Source organism: Lissotriton helveticus, chromosome 4_1 (genome assembly GCF_964261635.1).
Source record: "Lissotriton helveticus chromosome 4_1, aLisHel1.1, whole genome shotgun sequence".
Lineage (NCBI taxonomy): Eukaryota > Metazoa > Chordata > Amphibia > Caudata > Salamandridae > Lissotriton > Lissotriton helveticus.
This window is the reverse complement of record NC_136063.1, coordinates 363,023,973-363,038,792: the sequence shown is the minus strand read 5'-3', so window position 1 is coordinate 363,038,792 and position 14,820 is coordinate 363,023,973. Positions and strand designations below refer to the sequence as shown.

At 42.4% G+C, this 14,820-nt stretch overlaps 1 protein-coding gene across 1 annotated transcript in view; it reads left to right on the top strand.

Moving 5' to 3' along the window:
- Positions 1 to 14,820, top strand: part of LOC144827999 (fibrocystin-L-like) — a 1,093,512-nt gene that overhangs the window by 142,414 nt on the left and 936,278 nt on the right. The window contains exon 12 of the mRNA XM_078686146.1: positions 9,981 to 10,082. Coding sequence (XP_078542272.1) covers positions 9,981 to 10,082 — 102 coding nt within the window. The remainder of the gene's footprint in view (positions 1 to 9,980; positions 10,083 to 14,820) is intronic.

Genomic DNA, 14,820 nt, shown 5'->3' with positions numbered 1-14,820 from the left:
TGGCCCAGTGCATCATGGGAACAGGGCAGACCAGACTACAAAAGCCAATTCTTACACTGGGAAGGAAACAAGCTTCCGGGGACCGGTTTCTGCCATTTCAGGCGTCTTCGGCCCGGCTTGCTTGAATCCTGATGGTGCAATGAGCAAGGGACTCACATCTGAGTATACCCTTCCACGCTTAGGGTGGACAAAATAATTTACAACAAGGGGTGGTGATGGACAGAGTCTCTGAATTAAGCAGAGTACTCTCACCCAGTCAAGAGATCAGGGCTAGATCCAACACCGTTTTTTAGCTCATTGCACCATCCCAGTTTCAGAACCCGGCTGTATGCAAACTAGTCTGTCCCTGGCCCAGTGCATCATGGGAACAGGGCAGACCAGACTACAAAAGCCAATTCTTACACTGGGAAGGAAACAAGCTTCCGGGGACCGGTTTCTGCCATTTCAGGCGTCTTCGGCCCGGCTTGCTTGAATCCTGATGGTGCAATGAGCAAGGGACTCACATCTGAGTATACCCTTCCACGCTTAGGGTGGACAAAATAATTTACAACAAGGGGTGGTGATGGACAGAGTCTCTGAATTAAGCAGAGTACTCTCACCCAGTCAAGAGATCAGGGCTAGATCCAACACCGTTTTTTAGCTCATTGCACCATCCCAGTTTCAGAACCCGGCTGTATGCAAACTAGTCTGTCCCTGGCCCAGTGCATCATGGGAACAGGGCAGACCAGACTACAAAAGCCAATTCTTACACTGGGAAGGAAACAAGCTTCCGGGGACCGGTTTCTGCCATTTCAGGCGTCTTCGGCCCGGCTTGCTTGAATCCTGATGGTGCAATGAGCAAGGGACTCACATCTGAGTATACCCTTCCACGCTTAGGGTGGACAAAATAATTTACAACAAGGGGTGGTGATGGACAGAGTCTCTGAATTAAGCAGAGTACTCTCACCCAGTCAAGAGATCAGGGCTAGATCCAACACCGTTTTTTAGCTCATTGCACCATCCCAGTTTCAGAACCCGGCTGTATGCAAACTAGTCTGTCCCTGGCCCAGTGCATCATGGGAACAGGGCAGACCAGACTACAAAAGCCAATTCTTACACTGGGAAGGAAACAAGCTTCCGGGGACCGGTTTCTGCCATTTCAGGCGTCTTCGGCCCGGCTTGCTTGAATCCTGATGGTGCAATGAGCAAGGGACTCACATCTGAGTATACCCTTCCACGCTTAGGGTGGACAAAATAATTTACAACAAGGGGTGGTGATGGACAGAGTCTCTGAATTAAGCAGAGTACTCTCACCCAGTCAAGAGATCAGGGCTAGATCCAACACCGTTTTTTAGCTCATTGCACCATCCCAGTTTCAGAACCCGGCTGTATGCAAACTAGTCTGTCCCTGGCCCAGTGCATCATGGGAACAGGGCAGACCAGACTACAAAAGCCAATTCTTACACTGGGAAGGAAACAAGCTTCCGGGGACCGGTTTCTGCCATTTCAGGCGTCTTCGGCCCGGCTTGCTTGAATCCTGATGGTGCAATGAGCAAGGGACTCACATCTGAGTATACCCTTCCACGCTTAGGGTGGACAAAATAATTTACAACAAGGGGTGGTGATGGACAGAGTCTCTGAATTAAGCAGAGTACTCTCACCCAGTCAAGAGATCAGGGCTAGATCCAACACCGTTTTTTAGCTCATTGCACCATCCCAGTTTCAGAACCCGGCTGTATGCAAACTAGTCTGTCCCTGGCCCAGTGCATCATGGGAACAGGGCAGACCAGACTACAAAAGCCAATTCTTACACTGGGAAGGAAACAAGCTTCCGGGGACCGGTTTCTGCCATTTCAGGCGTCTTCGGCCCGGCTTGCTTGAATCCTGATGGTGCAATGAGCAAGGGACTCACATCTGAGTATACCCTTCCACGCTTAGGGTGGACAAAATAATTTACAACAAGGGGTGGTGATGGACAGAGTCTCTGAATTAAGCAGAGTACTCTCACCCAGTCAAGAGATCAGGGCTAGATCCAACACCGTTTTTTAGCTCATTGCACCATCCCAGTTTCAGAACCCGGCTGTATGCAAACTAGTCTGTCCCTGGCCCAGTGCATCATGCAGGATTCAAGCAAGCCGGGCCGAAGAGGCTGAAATGCCAGAAACCGGTCCCCGGTAGCTTGTTTCCTTTCCAGTGTAAGAATTGGCTTTGTAGTTTGGTTTGCCCTGTTCCCATCATGCACTGGGACAGGAACAGACTAATTTGCATACAGCCAGGTTCTGAAACTGGGATGATGCAGTGAGCTAAAAAACGGTGTTGGATCTAGCCCTGATCTCTTGACTGGGTGAGAGTTTTCTGCTTAATTCAGAGACTCTGTCCATCACCACCCCTTGTTGTAAATTATTTTGTCCACCCTAAGCGTGGAAGGGTATGCTCAGACATGAGTCCCTTGCTCACTGCACCATCAGGATTCAAGCAAGCCGGGCCGAAGAGGCTGAAATGCCAGAAACCGGTCCCCGGTAGCTTGTTTCCTTTCCAGTGTAAGAATTGGCTTTGTAGTTTGGTTTGCCCTGTTCCCATCATGCACTGGGACAGGAACAGACTAATTTGCATACAGCCAGGTTCTGAAACTGGGATGATGCAGTGAGCTAAAAAACGGTGGTGGATCTAGCCCTGATCTCTTGACTGGGTGAGAGTTTTCTGCTTAATTCAGAGACTCTGTCCATCACCACCCCTTGTTGTAAATTGTGTTTAATACCTGGCGCTTACATCGATGTCACCCTCGTCTCAGCGCCAGCTTCAGCCTCCGGCCTCCGGAGCAATGCAGCAGGCGACCTGCATCGTCCTTCTCAGTCCCGCCCAGGCACCAGCCGGTGCTCCGCCTGATGATCGCAGCAGAAGGTGTCTCCCAGCGCAGCTCGCGGCCTGCGCACCCAGCCGTTCCTCACCTCACAGCCAAAAATCTTGCAGGCAGCAGCGGGAGAGATCAGGTACGCTGCCCCACAATTTTCAGCGCCTTCAGGGTCTCCAGTATATCGATCCCCCTGCGCTCTCTGCCATTTGCAATCAGGCCGCAGCCCCGCTGTACAAGGGGCCGTTTTCTGTGCCGAGCATCCGCTAACAGTCAATCTGTGCAGCTCAAGGTTGCCGATATGTTCTCCTCATATACCCGGTAAATTCAGGGTTGATTACTGCATGGCGACCGTAGATGTTTGCGGATATTGCTCCCGGGCTAACAAAGCCTCCCTAGGGCGTGGCCATCTTGTTCGCCGGCCCTTTAGCGCCCCCCACAATCTGTACTTGGATTTAATATTTGTGGTGAATTTTTTTTTTGTTATGTTTGCATTGTATTTTTATTTTAATTTTAACTGGCTTTCCTCAACAACTTCATCATCCATAACCTTTGTGCTGAGCACAGATGGGATTTACATAAGCATATATTCTTTTTTTATAAATCTTTTTATTTGCAAAAATAAACTTGGTGGTCGGTACACACAGGGATTGCAGTTGTTACAGTGTTGTATTTACAGATTCTTATACAAATATGTCACAGCTGGTGTCATAGCATTCAAGATGTTAGCAATACATGAATCAATTAAGGCGTTAATGGTTCGTCAAGGGAAGGGACCAGGGGAGGTTCACACAGATTGCCACGGTACTCATTTCATTTTGACCAAACTGCCACCCACTTCTGGGGGCAACCCCGGGCCACATAGACTGTCTTTTCTTGTAGCATGCACCAGTCCACGTCCTTCTTCCATTCACTGAGCATTGGAGGTGTTGCCGCTCCCCATAGGCGTGCTATATTACGTTTTGCAATTGCAAGTCCCAGCATCACCCATAGTATGCCTTTCGCGGACAGGTGTGTGGGTTCCCAGACGTTCAAAAGGCACCTCTTAACTTCGGGCCGCAATTCAACCCCCCAGACCGTACACATAAAGTTGTGCACCCGCCTCCAGTAGGCTTGTATTAGAGGGCACCCCCACCTCCCCACACTGTCTCCTACAGAGCCCGTCCTCACTCCTGCCCATCAATACCAATCGGGTGCCAGAAATATAGACTCAGTGTAATATTTTCAATTGTATCAGTCTCAATTTTGCTGATATTGCTACTTCTTTGGGAGAGGAGAGCGCTTCTCTCCACTCTTCGTCGTCAATCTCAAGACTGTCTGTCTCCCACTTTCTCCTAAGTGCAAGCAGAGGGTTTGGGGTGTGGTGTATACGTTTTTTATATGTGAGGTATATAGCATTTTCTGGGAGGTGGCTGTCCAAGTGTCTGTCCTCAAGGGAAGCATATATTCATAATACCAGAGGCACAGACATGTGGCAAGTTAAGCATCCACTGGCATCTTTAGGGGGCAGACCTTGGAATGGTGGACAAAGCCATCCGATCCCAGCGTGTTCTCTACCAGCTGTCAAGCCACACAATAAAAACAAAAGAGGGAAGGATAATATAAAGAAAGTGGGGCACAGAACTTCCAGATTACCGGACCACTTACTGATGAAATAAAACTAGAAAACAAGTTAGAATAAAGGGGAGAATTGAATAATGATATGCAAGCTCAAATAATACCAATCCCATGCACTTGAACTGAAATAATAGGTAAAATAATGAAAGGGTATTGTGGGACAGGCTCCCCAAAAGCATACTAGGAAAATTATAATTTGGCTGAAAGAACAGCTAAAACACACAAAGGTGTGTGTTTAATGTCAATAAGAGCTCGATATCAGAAAAATAACTTTCTTCATGCTTTTGCATTTTTTAAATTGTAATATTTAAAATTAGCATGAATTTGTCAAACTGTATTGTGAGAAAATGGCTTATTAGTTAGGAAGCATGCAACTCCAAGTAATAAGTCCTAGAATCCTGTCAGTTCAAACACATACTTTCTATCATTTAAATCTGGGATCAACCTCTGAAAAAATTCAACATTCACGGTTGCCAAAGACTTCTTGTGATGCAGATAGTTTTTGTGCCATTGTCTGGTCAAGCTAGCTACCTCTGGACTTAGGGCCTGACTTGTATGTTGGAGGTATGCATACTCAGTTGCAACAGTGATGGGTAATGCTTACAACCAACATTATGGTCCGCCCATTTAATTTCGAAGCAGCAGACCATGGTTTGGCCATGGGGGGAATACCCTGTCTCCACCATGGCCAAACTTTTATGACCACCCGGTGAAGAAAGGGTCGTCAGAGAATTGGATAAATGTCTTCCCGCCCAATTGGGATAGTGGACATAAAGCAGTTTTTTCGCTGTCTGTCACTGCCAGGAAAAGCCTGGTGGTGATAGCCAGTAAAAAAAAAATAATGCCCACCCGGCCATGGGAGATGACTCCCATGGTGAGAGGGGCATTACCTTTTGTATTAAAAAACTTTGGTGCAAGGTTGCATCATGTTGATGGAGCAACGCACAAAAGGGCAACATGATTTGACCGCCATGATGGTGGTTCCTGCCAATGCTTCATAAATGACCACCAGTGGCACACATAGGGGTGTGATTAAGGTAATGAGCAGTCCCCTCCCAATAAACTACTATTAGGGAGGCTCAAGTATGTTTTACTTTCAAAACAATCCTCTTCTCCAGGTTTTCCTTATCACTAAACTATAAGAGTACATGTTTCTGACAGTGCCCTTTTAAGTTAATGAAGTTCCTGTCACTCCTAATCTGCAGTGCTTGAGTTAAAATGGGTCACATTCTTCCCCAAGGTCCAAGCCATTTTCTCTGCTGTGAGAACAGTTTTTATGGTGTAGAGTCATAATATCGAGTTGTTTTTTTCGAATGGACAGAATCTCGAGTAAAAAATATAGAATGGACAAAATATCGACTAGACATAATATAGACAACAAAAATATCGACTAGAAAAAATGTATATCGAATAGAATGGACATAATATCGAATCAAAAATATAGAATGGACATAATATCGACTAGACATAATATAGACAACAAAAATATCGAATTTAAGGTAAGTTAATAATATTTTTAATTTTTTGTGTAATATTATTCTGTAGCGGGTTGTGGGTTTATAGGGGAATAGGGTGGGAAGTAATTTAATTATAATTAATTAAATATGTTAATTTAGGTATTGATATTTATTTAGAATTAATTGTTAAATAATTATTAATTGGTAATTAATTAAAATATAATTGGTAATTAATTATAATTGATTAATTGATAAATATTTTAATTTTGGTAATTTATTTTCTGAAGCGGGCTGTGGGTTTATAGGGGAATAGGGTGGGAATTAAGTTTATTTATTTACTGATATTTATTTAGACATAATTTGTAATTAATTAATAATTGGTAATTAATTAAAATATAATTGGTAATTAATTAAAATTGATTAATTTATAAATATGTTAATTTTATTAAATTATTTTCTGTAGCGGGTGGTGGGTTTATAGGGGAATAGGGTGGGAAGTAATTTAATTATAATTAATTAAATATGTTAATTAATTCATTGTTAATTATTTAGAATTAATTGTTACTTAAATAATAATTGGTAATTAATTAAAATATAATTGGTAAATAATTTTAATTGATTACTTGATAAATATATTAATTTCATTAATTTATTTTCTGTAGCGGGTTGTTGGTTTATAGGGGAATAGGGTGGGAAGTAATTTAATTCTGATTAATTAAATATGTCATCTAATTTATTGGTATTTATTTTGAATTAATTGCTAATTCGTTATTAATAGGAAATAAATTAAAATATAATTTTTAATTAAAATTAATTGATTAATTTCTAAATTGTAAATTAATTTATTGTTAATAGGTAATTAATTAGTATGAGTAGGCAATTTTTATAACTAATTAATTTTATTTTGTATTTATAAATAAATATTTAATATATTTTATACACTTGTAAAATATGTTAATTATTTGTAATTGGTATTACTATTTATGTTATTTATATATATTTGTGAAGTATTTACTTTCCCTACTATTGCACTCTCTGAAGTTGGAATAGTAATTTTAACCCCTACGCTATCCAACACTTTCCCTACTGTTGCACCCACTGGAGTGGGTATGCAACGTTTACAACGCAACTTTTACTATGCACTAACATTACAACGAAACTTTTACAACGCAAAAACTTTTACAACGCATACATTTACAAAGCATGTTTTAACAACGCAGATACCTTTACAACGCATACCATTACAACGTAAGTATTGGTAAGTATATAATTATTTTTAAAATGTTATATGTTTGGGTTTTTGGGTAAAGGGGTATTTTTAGGGTTCAGGGTCAGTTTTCAGTTTTTGGGTAAAGGCGTATTTTTAGGGTTCAGGGTCAGTTTTCAGTTTCTGGGGTAAAGGGGTATTTTTAGGGTTCAGGGTCAGTTTTCAGTTTTTGGGTAAAGGGTTTTTTTAGGGTTCAGGGTCAGTTTTCAGTTTTTGGGTAAAGGGGTATTTTTAGGGTTCAGGGTCAGTTTTCAGTTTTTGGGTAAAGGCGTATTTTTAGGGTTCAGGGTCAGTTTTCAGTTTCTGGGGTAAAGGGGTATTTTTAGGGTTCAGGGTCAGTTTTCAGTTTTTGGGTAAAGGGGTATTTTTAGGGTTCAGGGTCAGTTTTCAGTTTTTAGGTAAAGGCGTATTTTTAGGGTTCAGGGTCAGTTTTCAGTTTCTGGGGTAAAGGGGTATTTTTAGGGTTCAGGGTCAGTTTTCAGTTTTTGGGTAAAGGGGTATTTTTAGGGTTCAGGGTCAGTTTTCAGTTTTTGGGTAAAGGGGTATTTTTAGGGTTCAGGGTCAGTTTTCAGTTTTTGGGGTAAAGGGGTATTTTTAGGGTTCAGGGTCAGTTTTCAGTTTTTGGGTAACGGTGTATTTTTAGGGTTCAGGGTCAGTTTTCAGTTTTTGGGTAAAGGGGTATTTTTAGGGTTCAGGGTCAGTTTTCAGTTTTTTTGGGTAAAGGGGTATTTTTAGGGTTCAGGGTCAGTTTTCAGTTTTTGGGTAAAGGGGTATTTTTAGGGTTCAGGGTCAGTTTTCAGTTTTTGGGTAAAGGGGTATTTTTAGGGTTCAGGGTCAGTTTTGGGTTTTTGGGGTACAGGGGTACTTTGTAAAAATAAAGTAAAAATACATTTAAATTAAATTAATTAAATAAAATTAAATAAAATTAAATTATATTATAATATTTTTAATTAATTTATAATTAAAAAATTATTATATACTTACCAATACTTACGTTGTAATGGTATGTGTTGTAAAGGTATATGCGTTGTAAATTCTTGCGTTGTAAATGTATGCGTTGTAAAAGTTTTTGCGTTGTAAAAGTTTTGTTGTAATGCTAGGCGTTGTAAAAGTATGCGTTGTAACGTCATACATCCCTGGAGTGGGAATAGTAATTTTAACCCCTACGCTATCCATCGCTTTCCCTACTGTTGCACCCACTGGAGTGGGAATAGTAAATTTTACCTCTACGCTATCCAACACTTTTGCTAATGTTGAACTCACTATAGTTGTAACAATACATTTTAACCATTTTCTATGCTACGCTAAAAATGTTATATATGTTTATTTAATAATATGTTTATATATATATATATATATATATATATATATATATATGTGTGTATTATTTTTGGTAATATAATTTTTTTAATTATATAAATTATTTATTAAAATTACATTTTTTTAATAATTATTTCTAAGTTTATATTAAATATATTTATTACTATATTAGTTTTAACTTAATTTTAAGACATTTAAAAAAATCGATATTTTGACAGTCTATATTTTTGTAAGTCGATATTTTGGAGTCGATATTTTGGTACTTACCTGTTTGAAGATAGGGAGTAGATATTTTGTCAATCGATATTTTTGACTCGATATTTTTGTATCTCGATATTTGTGAGGTCGATATTATGTCAGTGATCCAGTTTTTATACCTCATTTAACGTAGCACTAACTGGCAGCTACAGATAGGCCAATACTACTTAGTCTGCAAGAGTTTCAGGTAGGAAAAGCTCAACTTTTAAAAAGTTGCTTTTCCTTTATATTTATCAAAAATCAAACTTCATTTATACTGATTTTACATGCATTTTATTAGAACAAGCTACAGTACTCATTGTGAAAATAGCTTTTGGAGACTGGTCATTGTAGGAACATTCAAACATTGCATTTAATTATTTTCCACTTTTAACTTTCAGGCAATATCCCTTGAGGGCTGCAAAGCCCCCTGAGGTGTGACTTACTTCATTCAATCATTTAACCTTATTCAACAGCACATAGTTTGCTTCTCATGGGTGCTACCCTTCAAGAGTTTTCAAGCATTGTATGCAACTTGTCTTGTATTCCAATGATTCCCCATGCAAACTTTGTGAATTCTACATTTTAACTAAACAGGATTGTGTTGTCTGAAGTGCCTATTAAGCTTCCTGTCAAGTATGTGATGAGCACATGTGCTGAATATACTTCCTGCAAAAAGCTCTTACTGTGCCTACATGCAGCAAAAAGTGCATGTAAGCTTTATGACATTAACTTCCAATTATTTTGAAAAATATGTTATTCCCTGTTTATCAGGGCTCAGTGAACAGCAGAAGTTAATATAATAAAGATTGAAAGAGAAAAAAAACATGGAAACATACTATGCTCATGGGAACTAGTTATCTCTGGAAGTACAGATTCCAAAGAAATGGTAAATGCATTTTGAAAAGTTGGAAAGCCCAAACAAAATGAGAAAACTCTGTCCCTGCCAAAACCACAATAGAGGGAATGAATGTGTTTCAATCACAGAACTCAAAACACCATACCTCCGCTCCTGTTCACTTCATGTGATGCTGAGCCATTCTTCATAATGCAAAGGAACAGGGAACATGCTCTGTTTGTGTTACAGAAAAGGATTATGTTTCCGGTGACAACCAGTGATGTTGATGTATGTTAAACACCACTTTCATAATTGTACAAAATCTTATTCTAAAGAATGCATGGTATAGTGCTCAGCTGTGAACACATTCTGCACAGTAAGACAGTAATATTTTGAGTATGTCCTTCTTTGCAGGACAGAGTTGTGATGTTCAAGATCACACTAATGGAGTAATAACATGTGTGGCTCCCCCAAAACCAACAACAGACCAGCTAAATTTCACAAGTGTGTTTCCAGGTAAGCTTCGTAGATACTCATGTGTTTTTTCCAAATAAATACATCTTTTTCTGTAACCGTGTGGAGTGGCTCTTACATAGATGCATGCTAAATTGTCTTTCCAACTAAAACTGGAACATTAAAGAAAGATCCCTGCAATGTGAACACACTTAAAATGAACTTTTCATACATAAAAAACAAGGCATATTGCTTGACTTTACTTGTTTACAGCTGCCTCCCATTTTCCCGTGATCTGGTGCTCTGTGCCCTGATGTTGGTCTTTTCACATTTTGCTACAATGGGAATTTGAAGTACAACATTAGCTCTTGCAAGCAGAGGAGTCAGCAATAGATGAAGGTTAATCTCTCAAAATTGATGCATAGAAAGCAACTGCAAGTCATTGGTTATTGGTTGAGGAGGGAGGAAGCCTCACTCAGGGTAGAACCACAATGCTTGTCAGGGTGAACCACAAAAAGTCACTAAAGTAACCTGTGCTTAATCTTCTGGTAGCTTTCAACAAAACAAACACGCTTTTTTTTTAATCTAGAGGCAATGTGTAAAGTATGTGTGCAGCATTCAAACAGTGATAAAGTGAAAACATAGCAGGAAAAATCCCAAACCAATTTAGCGACATAGAGTACATTTTAATAAATAAAGTGATAGCATAATGACAAGAATCCAATCAGTAGAACTTGAAATATTCAATTTGAAAGATTTATGTGAAAATATTGGTTAAAATCACATGGTGCAACTTGTGGTCATCTGGTCATTCGAGACGAGGGAAAGTCATAAGTTTAGGTGGACAGTGATGGAGTGTGGGTCAAATACACAGACCAGGTTAGTCCCACTAAAAAGTTACTTTCAATTAATAAATATATTATGTTATGTTATGTAAAGGCTTTTGTAAAGGGCAGATAACACCTGACGGTTTCTTGGCGCTGTGAGCCAGTGGAGCATATGGCAGCAGATCAGGGGGGGACTCAGTTGTGTGCTTTGCGAAACAGATGGGTTTTAAGAAGAGACCTAAAGTGGGTGTAGGAAACAGTAAGCCTAAATTCTGGGGGGAGTGCATTCCAGAAGGACGGGGCAAGGAAGGAAAATCCGAGCCCTCCGTGTTTCTTGCATTTAAAAACAGGAGTCTTAAGTAGGGCTAAGTGGGAAGAACGAAGATTGCGGGAGGGAGCATAATGGTGAAGTAAAGAAGAGATGAATAACGGGCCAAGGTCAGCTAGGGCTTTAAAGATGGTGCAGCCTAGTTTAAAATAGCAGCGTTCGCTACAGGGAGCCAGTAGAGGGTCTTCAATAGGGGACGCACATGCTGGTGCCTGGGCTGGTGGAAAATTAACCGTGCAGCCTGATTCTGGACCAACTGTAGTCGATTCAGTTGATAGACAGGAATACCAACATAAAGGGAGTTGGCGTAGTCTATTCTAGAAATGACCAAAGCCAATAGGGTCAAGGTAAGGGCGTCGGTAGTAAGGAAACGGGCAGTTTTACGGATTTTACGTAAATGAAAAAAACTGGTCGAAACTACAGCATTAATCTGGGGCTTCATCGAAAGATCATTACTGATGATCACCCCAAGACTTTTAGCTGAATTAGTAGGGAGAGGGGGAAGACCCAAACTTGTAGGCCAAAAATTAGACCTCCACGGGTTAGTTGCACCCCCGATATGAACCAACTCGGTCTTATCGGGGTTAAGTTTGAGGTGGTTTGCCCCCATCCAGTCACTGATGTGACACAGGGTAGACTGAAAATTATAAATAGACTGGCCCGATGAGTCGATGTCAAAGACCAGCTGAATGTCATCCGCATAATTAAATGCGGTGACCTTGCTGCTTCGTAAAGACCGGATGAGGGGGGTAAGATACAAATTAAAAAGAAGAGGGGAAAGGGAAGAGCCCTGTGGGACACCACATGTCATCCCAACTTTCTCAGCAGAGAACTGGGAGAGACGGACAGCCTGATAACGGTTGCTCAAAAAGGAGAAAACCCAATTAAGGGCAGATCCCTGGATGCCGGCCTCCCTGACACGGCCAACCAAAATATCATGGTCGACCGTGTCAAAGGCTGGCCGACAGATCCAGGAGCACCAAGGCCTGACTGATGTTAAGGTCTGTTTCCCTCCGCAGCTCCTCCATCACTGAGAGAATGACCGACTCAGTTGAATGGGCGGGTCTAAAACCGGCCTGTTGGGAGTCGAGGAACTGTGAACGCTCGATAAAAGAGCTCAGAGAGTTGGTGACGTGGGGCTCGAGGACTTTACTGAGATAGGGAAGTAAGGAGATGGTGCGGAAATTACTCATAACAGACGGATCAGCGTTGGGCTTTTTAAGGATAGGCACCACCTCGACGACTTTAAAAGAGCTGGGCACCAGTCCCATTTTAAGTGAGTTATTCAGGAGTGTCAAAGGAGGGGAGGTGCAAGCGGCAAAAGCCTCACGCAGGACGTGGGGGGCAACAGTAAGTAGGGGAGCCAGAAGCAACCTTATTCAGCAGAGCCAGGAACTCATTCTCTGAGATCGGGGGTATCTGAGTAATCAGCTGAGGGTTGGGAGTAACCGGAGTAACAGCAGAAGTGATAGGGTCGGGGATGGCAGAAGAGCAAATACTGTTTTTAATTTTCATGATTTTGTCGATAAAAAACTGGTTAGGGAATCACAGAGCTCCCGGGAGGGGAGGGGTTTAATAGTAACCCTATCTGGGTGTGACAGTTCCTCAACAATGGAGAAGATGTCTTTGGCTTTAGAGGCTGATTCTACAATCTTCTTGGAGAAATAAGAGGTTTTAGCTTGCAGAATGGCTAGCTTATACTCTTTGAGCTGAGTCGTAAATACCAGCTTTTTATCAAAGGCGTAATCTCATCGCCAGCAGCGCTCAGCCTGCCTAAGTCTAAGCTTCATGCCTTTGAGCTCCTCAGAGAACCATCTTTGTGCATCGTGAGGGCATTTTAGTCTGACCTGTTTGAGGGGAGCTACGATGTCGCAAGCTGATTCAAGCCAACGATTTAGGCCTAAGGCTTGAGTGTCTAAAGAGTCACAGTCGGGAGGAGGAGAGGCTCTGAGTAAAGATACAAATTCGCTAAGGTTCCTGGCTGGGAGATTGCTCTCCAGCGTCCGACTGGTTTGGGAAATAACAATAAAAGAAAAAGTGATGATAAAATGATCCGACCAGGGACAGGGGAGGATAAGAGGAGTAGAAATATCTAAATAAACATTCCATACCTGATCCAGGATATGGCCTTTAACATGGGTTGCCGATTTGACATGTTGGGAGCAATTCATGCCCGTTAAAAAGTCAGAGAAAGTCGAAGAGCACACACTCTCTCTATCATCGGAGGGCCAATAATTAAAATTGCCTAAGATTAGTATTTTAGAATTATTAATGACCAACTGAGAGAGCATGTCACCAAACATGGACGGAAAGTTGGGCATGTGCTGAGGGGGCCGGTAAACCAGGACACAGATGAGAGGTACCACTGGGGACTCCAGTTTAAGGATAAGGTAATCGACCAGAGGTATACCGTCCACAGCCAATGAGGAAAATCTGATGGGGTGCTTGATGATAGCTGCCACCCCACCGCTCGGCTTACCCGAGGCTCTGTTAGCTTGGAGAATGTAATAGCCTGGCGGGGTCGCAGCAAGGATGTCTGGGGAGGATTCCTCATTGAGCCATGTCTCGGTAATAAACAGCAGGTCGGGTTTTTCAGAATCCAGAAGTTGGAAGATTTCCAGCTGATGCTTAACCATCGAGCGGGTGTTCAGGTAGCTCAGGGTAAACTTAGAATTAACAGTCCCTTTGGTGGAGAGGGGGGGGCACCCGGGAAAGATTGAGTGCCCAAGGGAGGTGCCATGGCCAAAGGAAAATCAAACTCCGGGAAGACCTGTCTGGGACAAAACAGCCCCAGTGTGTTTAGTTTAGGTCGTACGGCAGGACTAAGGGGCCAGTGGGCGTGCAAACGAGTCAGCTCGAGGGCAGTATACTTGGCAGAATGAGCAGAGTTGGGTGCCCCTAGCCCCGGCCAGCCGCGGACGGGTGCAGACGGGCTTACCTTAGGCGCACCTTCAGCGCGCCATCGTCGCGCCCGCTGCGCTCGTCCGCTGCGAGTCCGAGGACACATGTGCACTTTATGGGGATCAGCCTCGAGCAGCTGGACCGCTGACTCCAGTCAGAGCGCCCTTCAGGCTACACCCAATATGGTGCCCGCTCTCCACCCAACCGGCACGAAGAGCCGCGGTGGGAGAGCCGTCCTCCACGCAATCGGCAATAAGAGCCGCGATGGACCGGGGCAGGGGAGGCCACACAACAAGTAATAATATTCACAACAAACGTTACGTTTTTAAAAAACAAGACACCAATGTGCTGGATGTTGGTGAGTTTAAAAAACAAAGCACCTGCATCAAATCATGCAGAGCGCCGGGATGTGAGCAGATACACAAAATAAAATATAAGTAACACAATGTTGCCCCTTGAAAGTGCGATGCCCCCAGTGGGAACCAGGAGCTGCCACCAACCTGATTAGCCACAGAGAGCCCAGCAAAATCTGCCGCTTTATGGGGATCAGCCTCGAGCAGCTGGACTGCTGACTCCGGTCTGAGCGCCCTTCAGGCTACCCCCAATATGGCGCCCGTTCTCCACCCAACCGGCACGAAGAGCCGCGGTAGGAGAGCCGCCCTCCACGCAATCGGCAATAAGAGCCGCGATGGACCGGGGCAGAGGAGACCACACAACAAGTAATATTATACACAACAAACGTTAC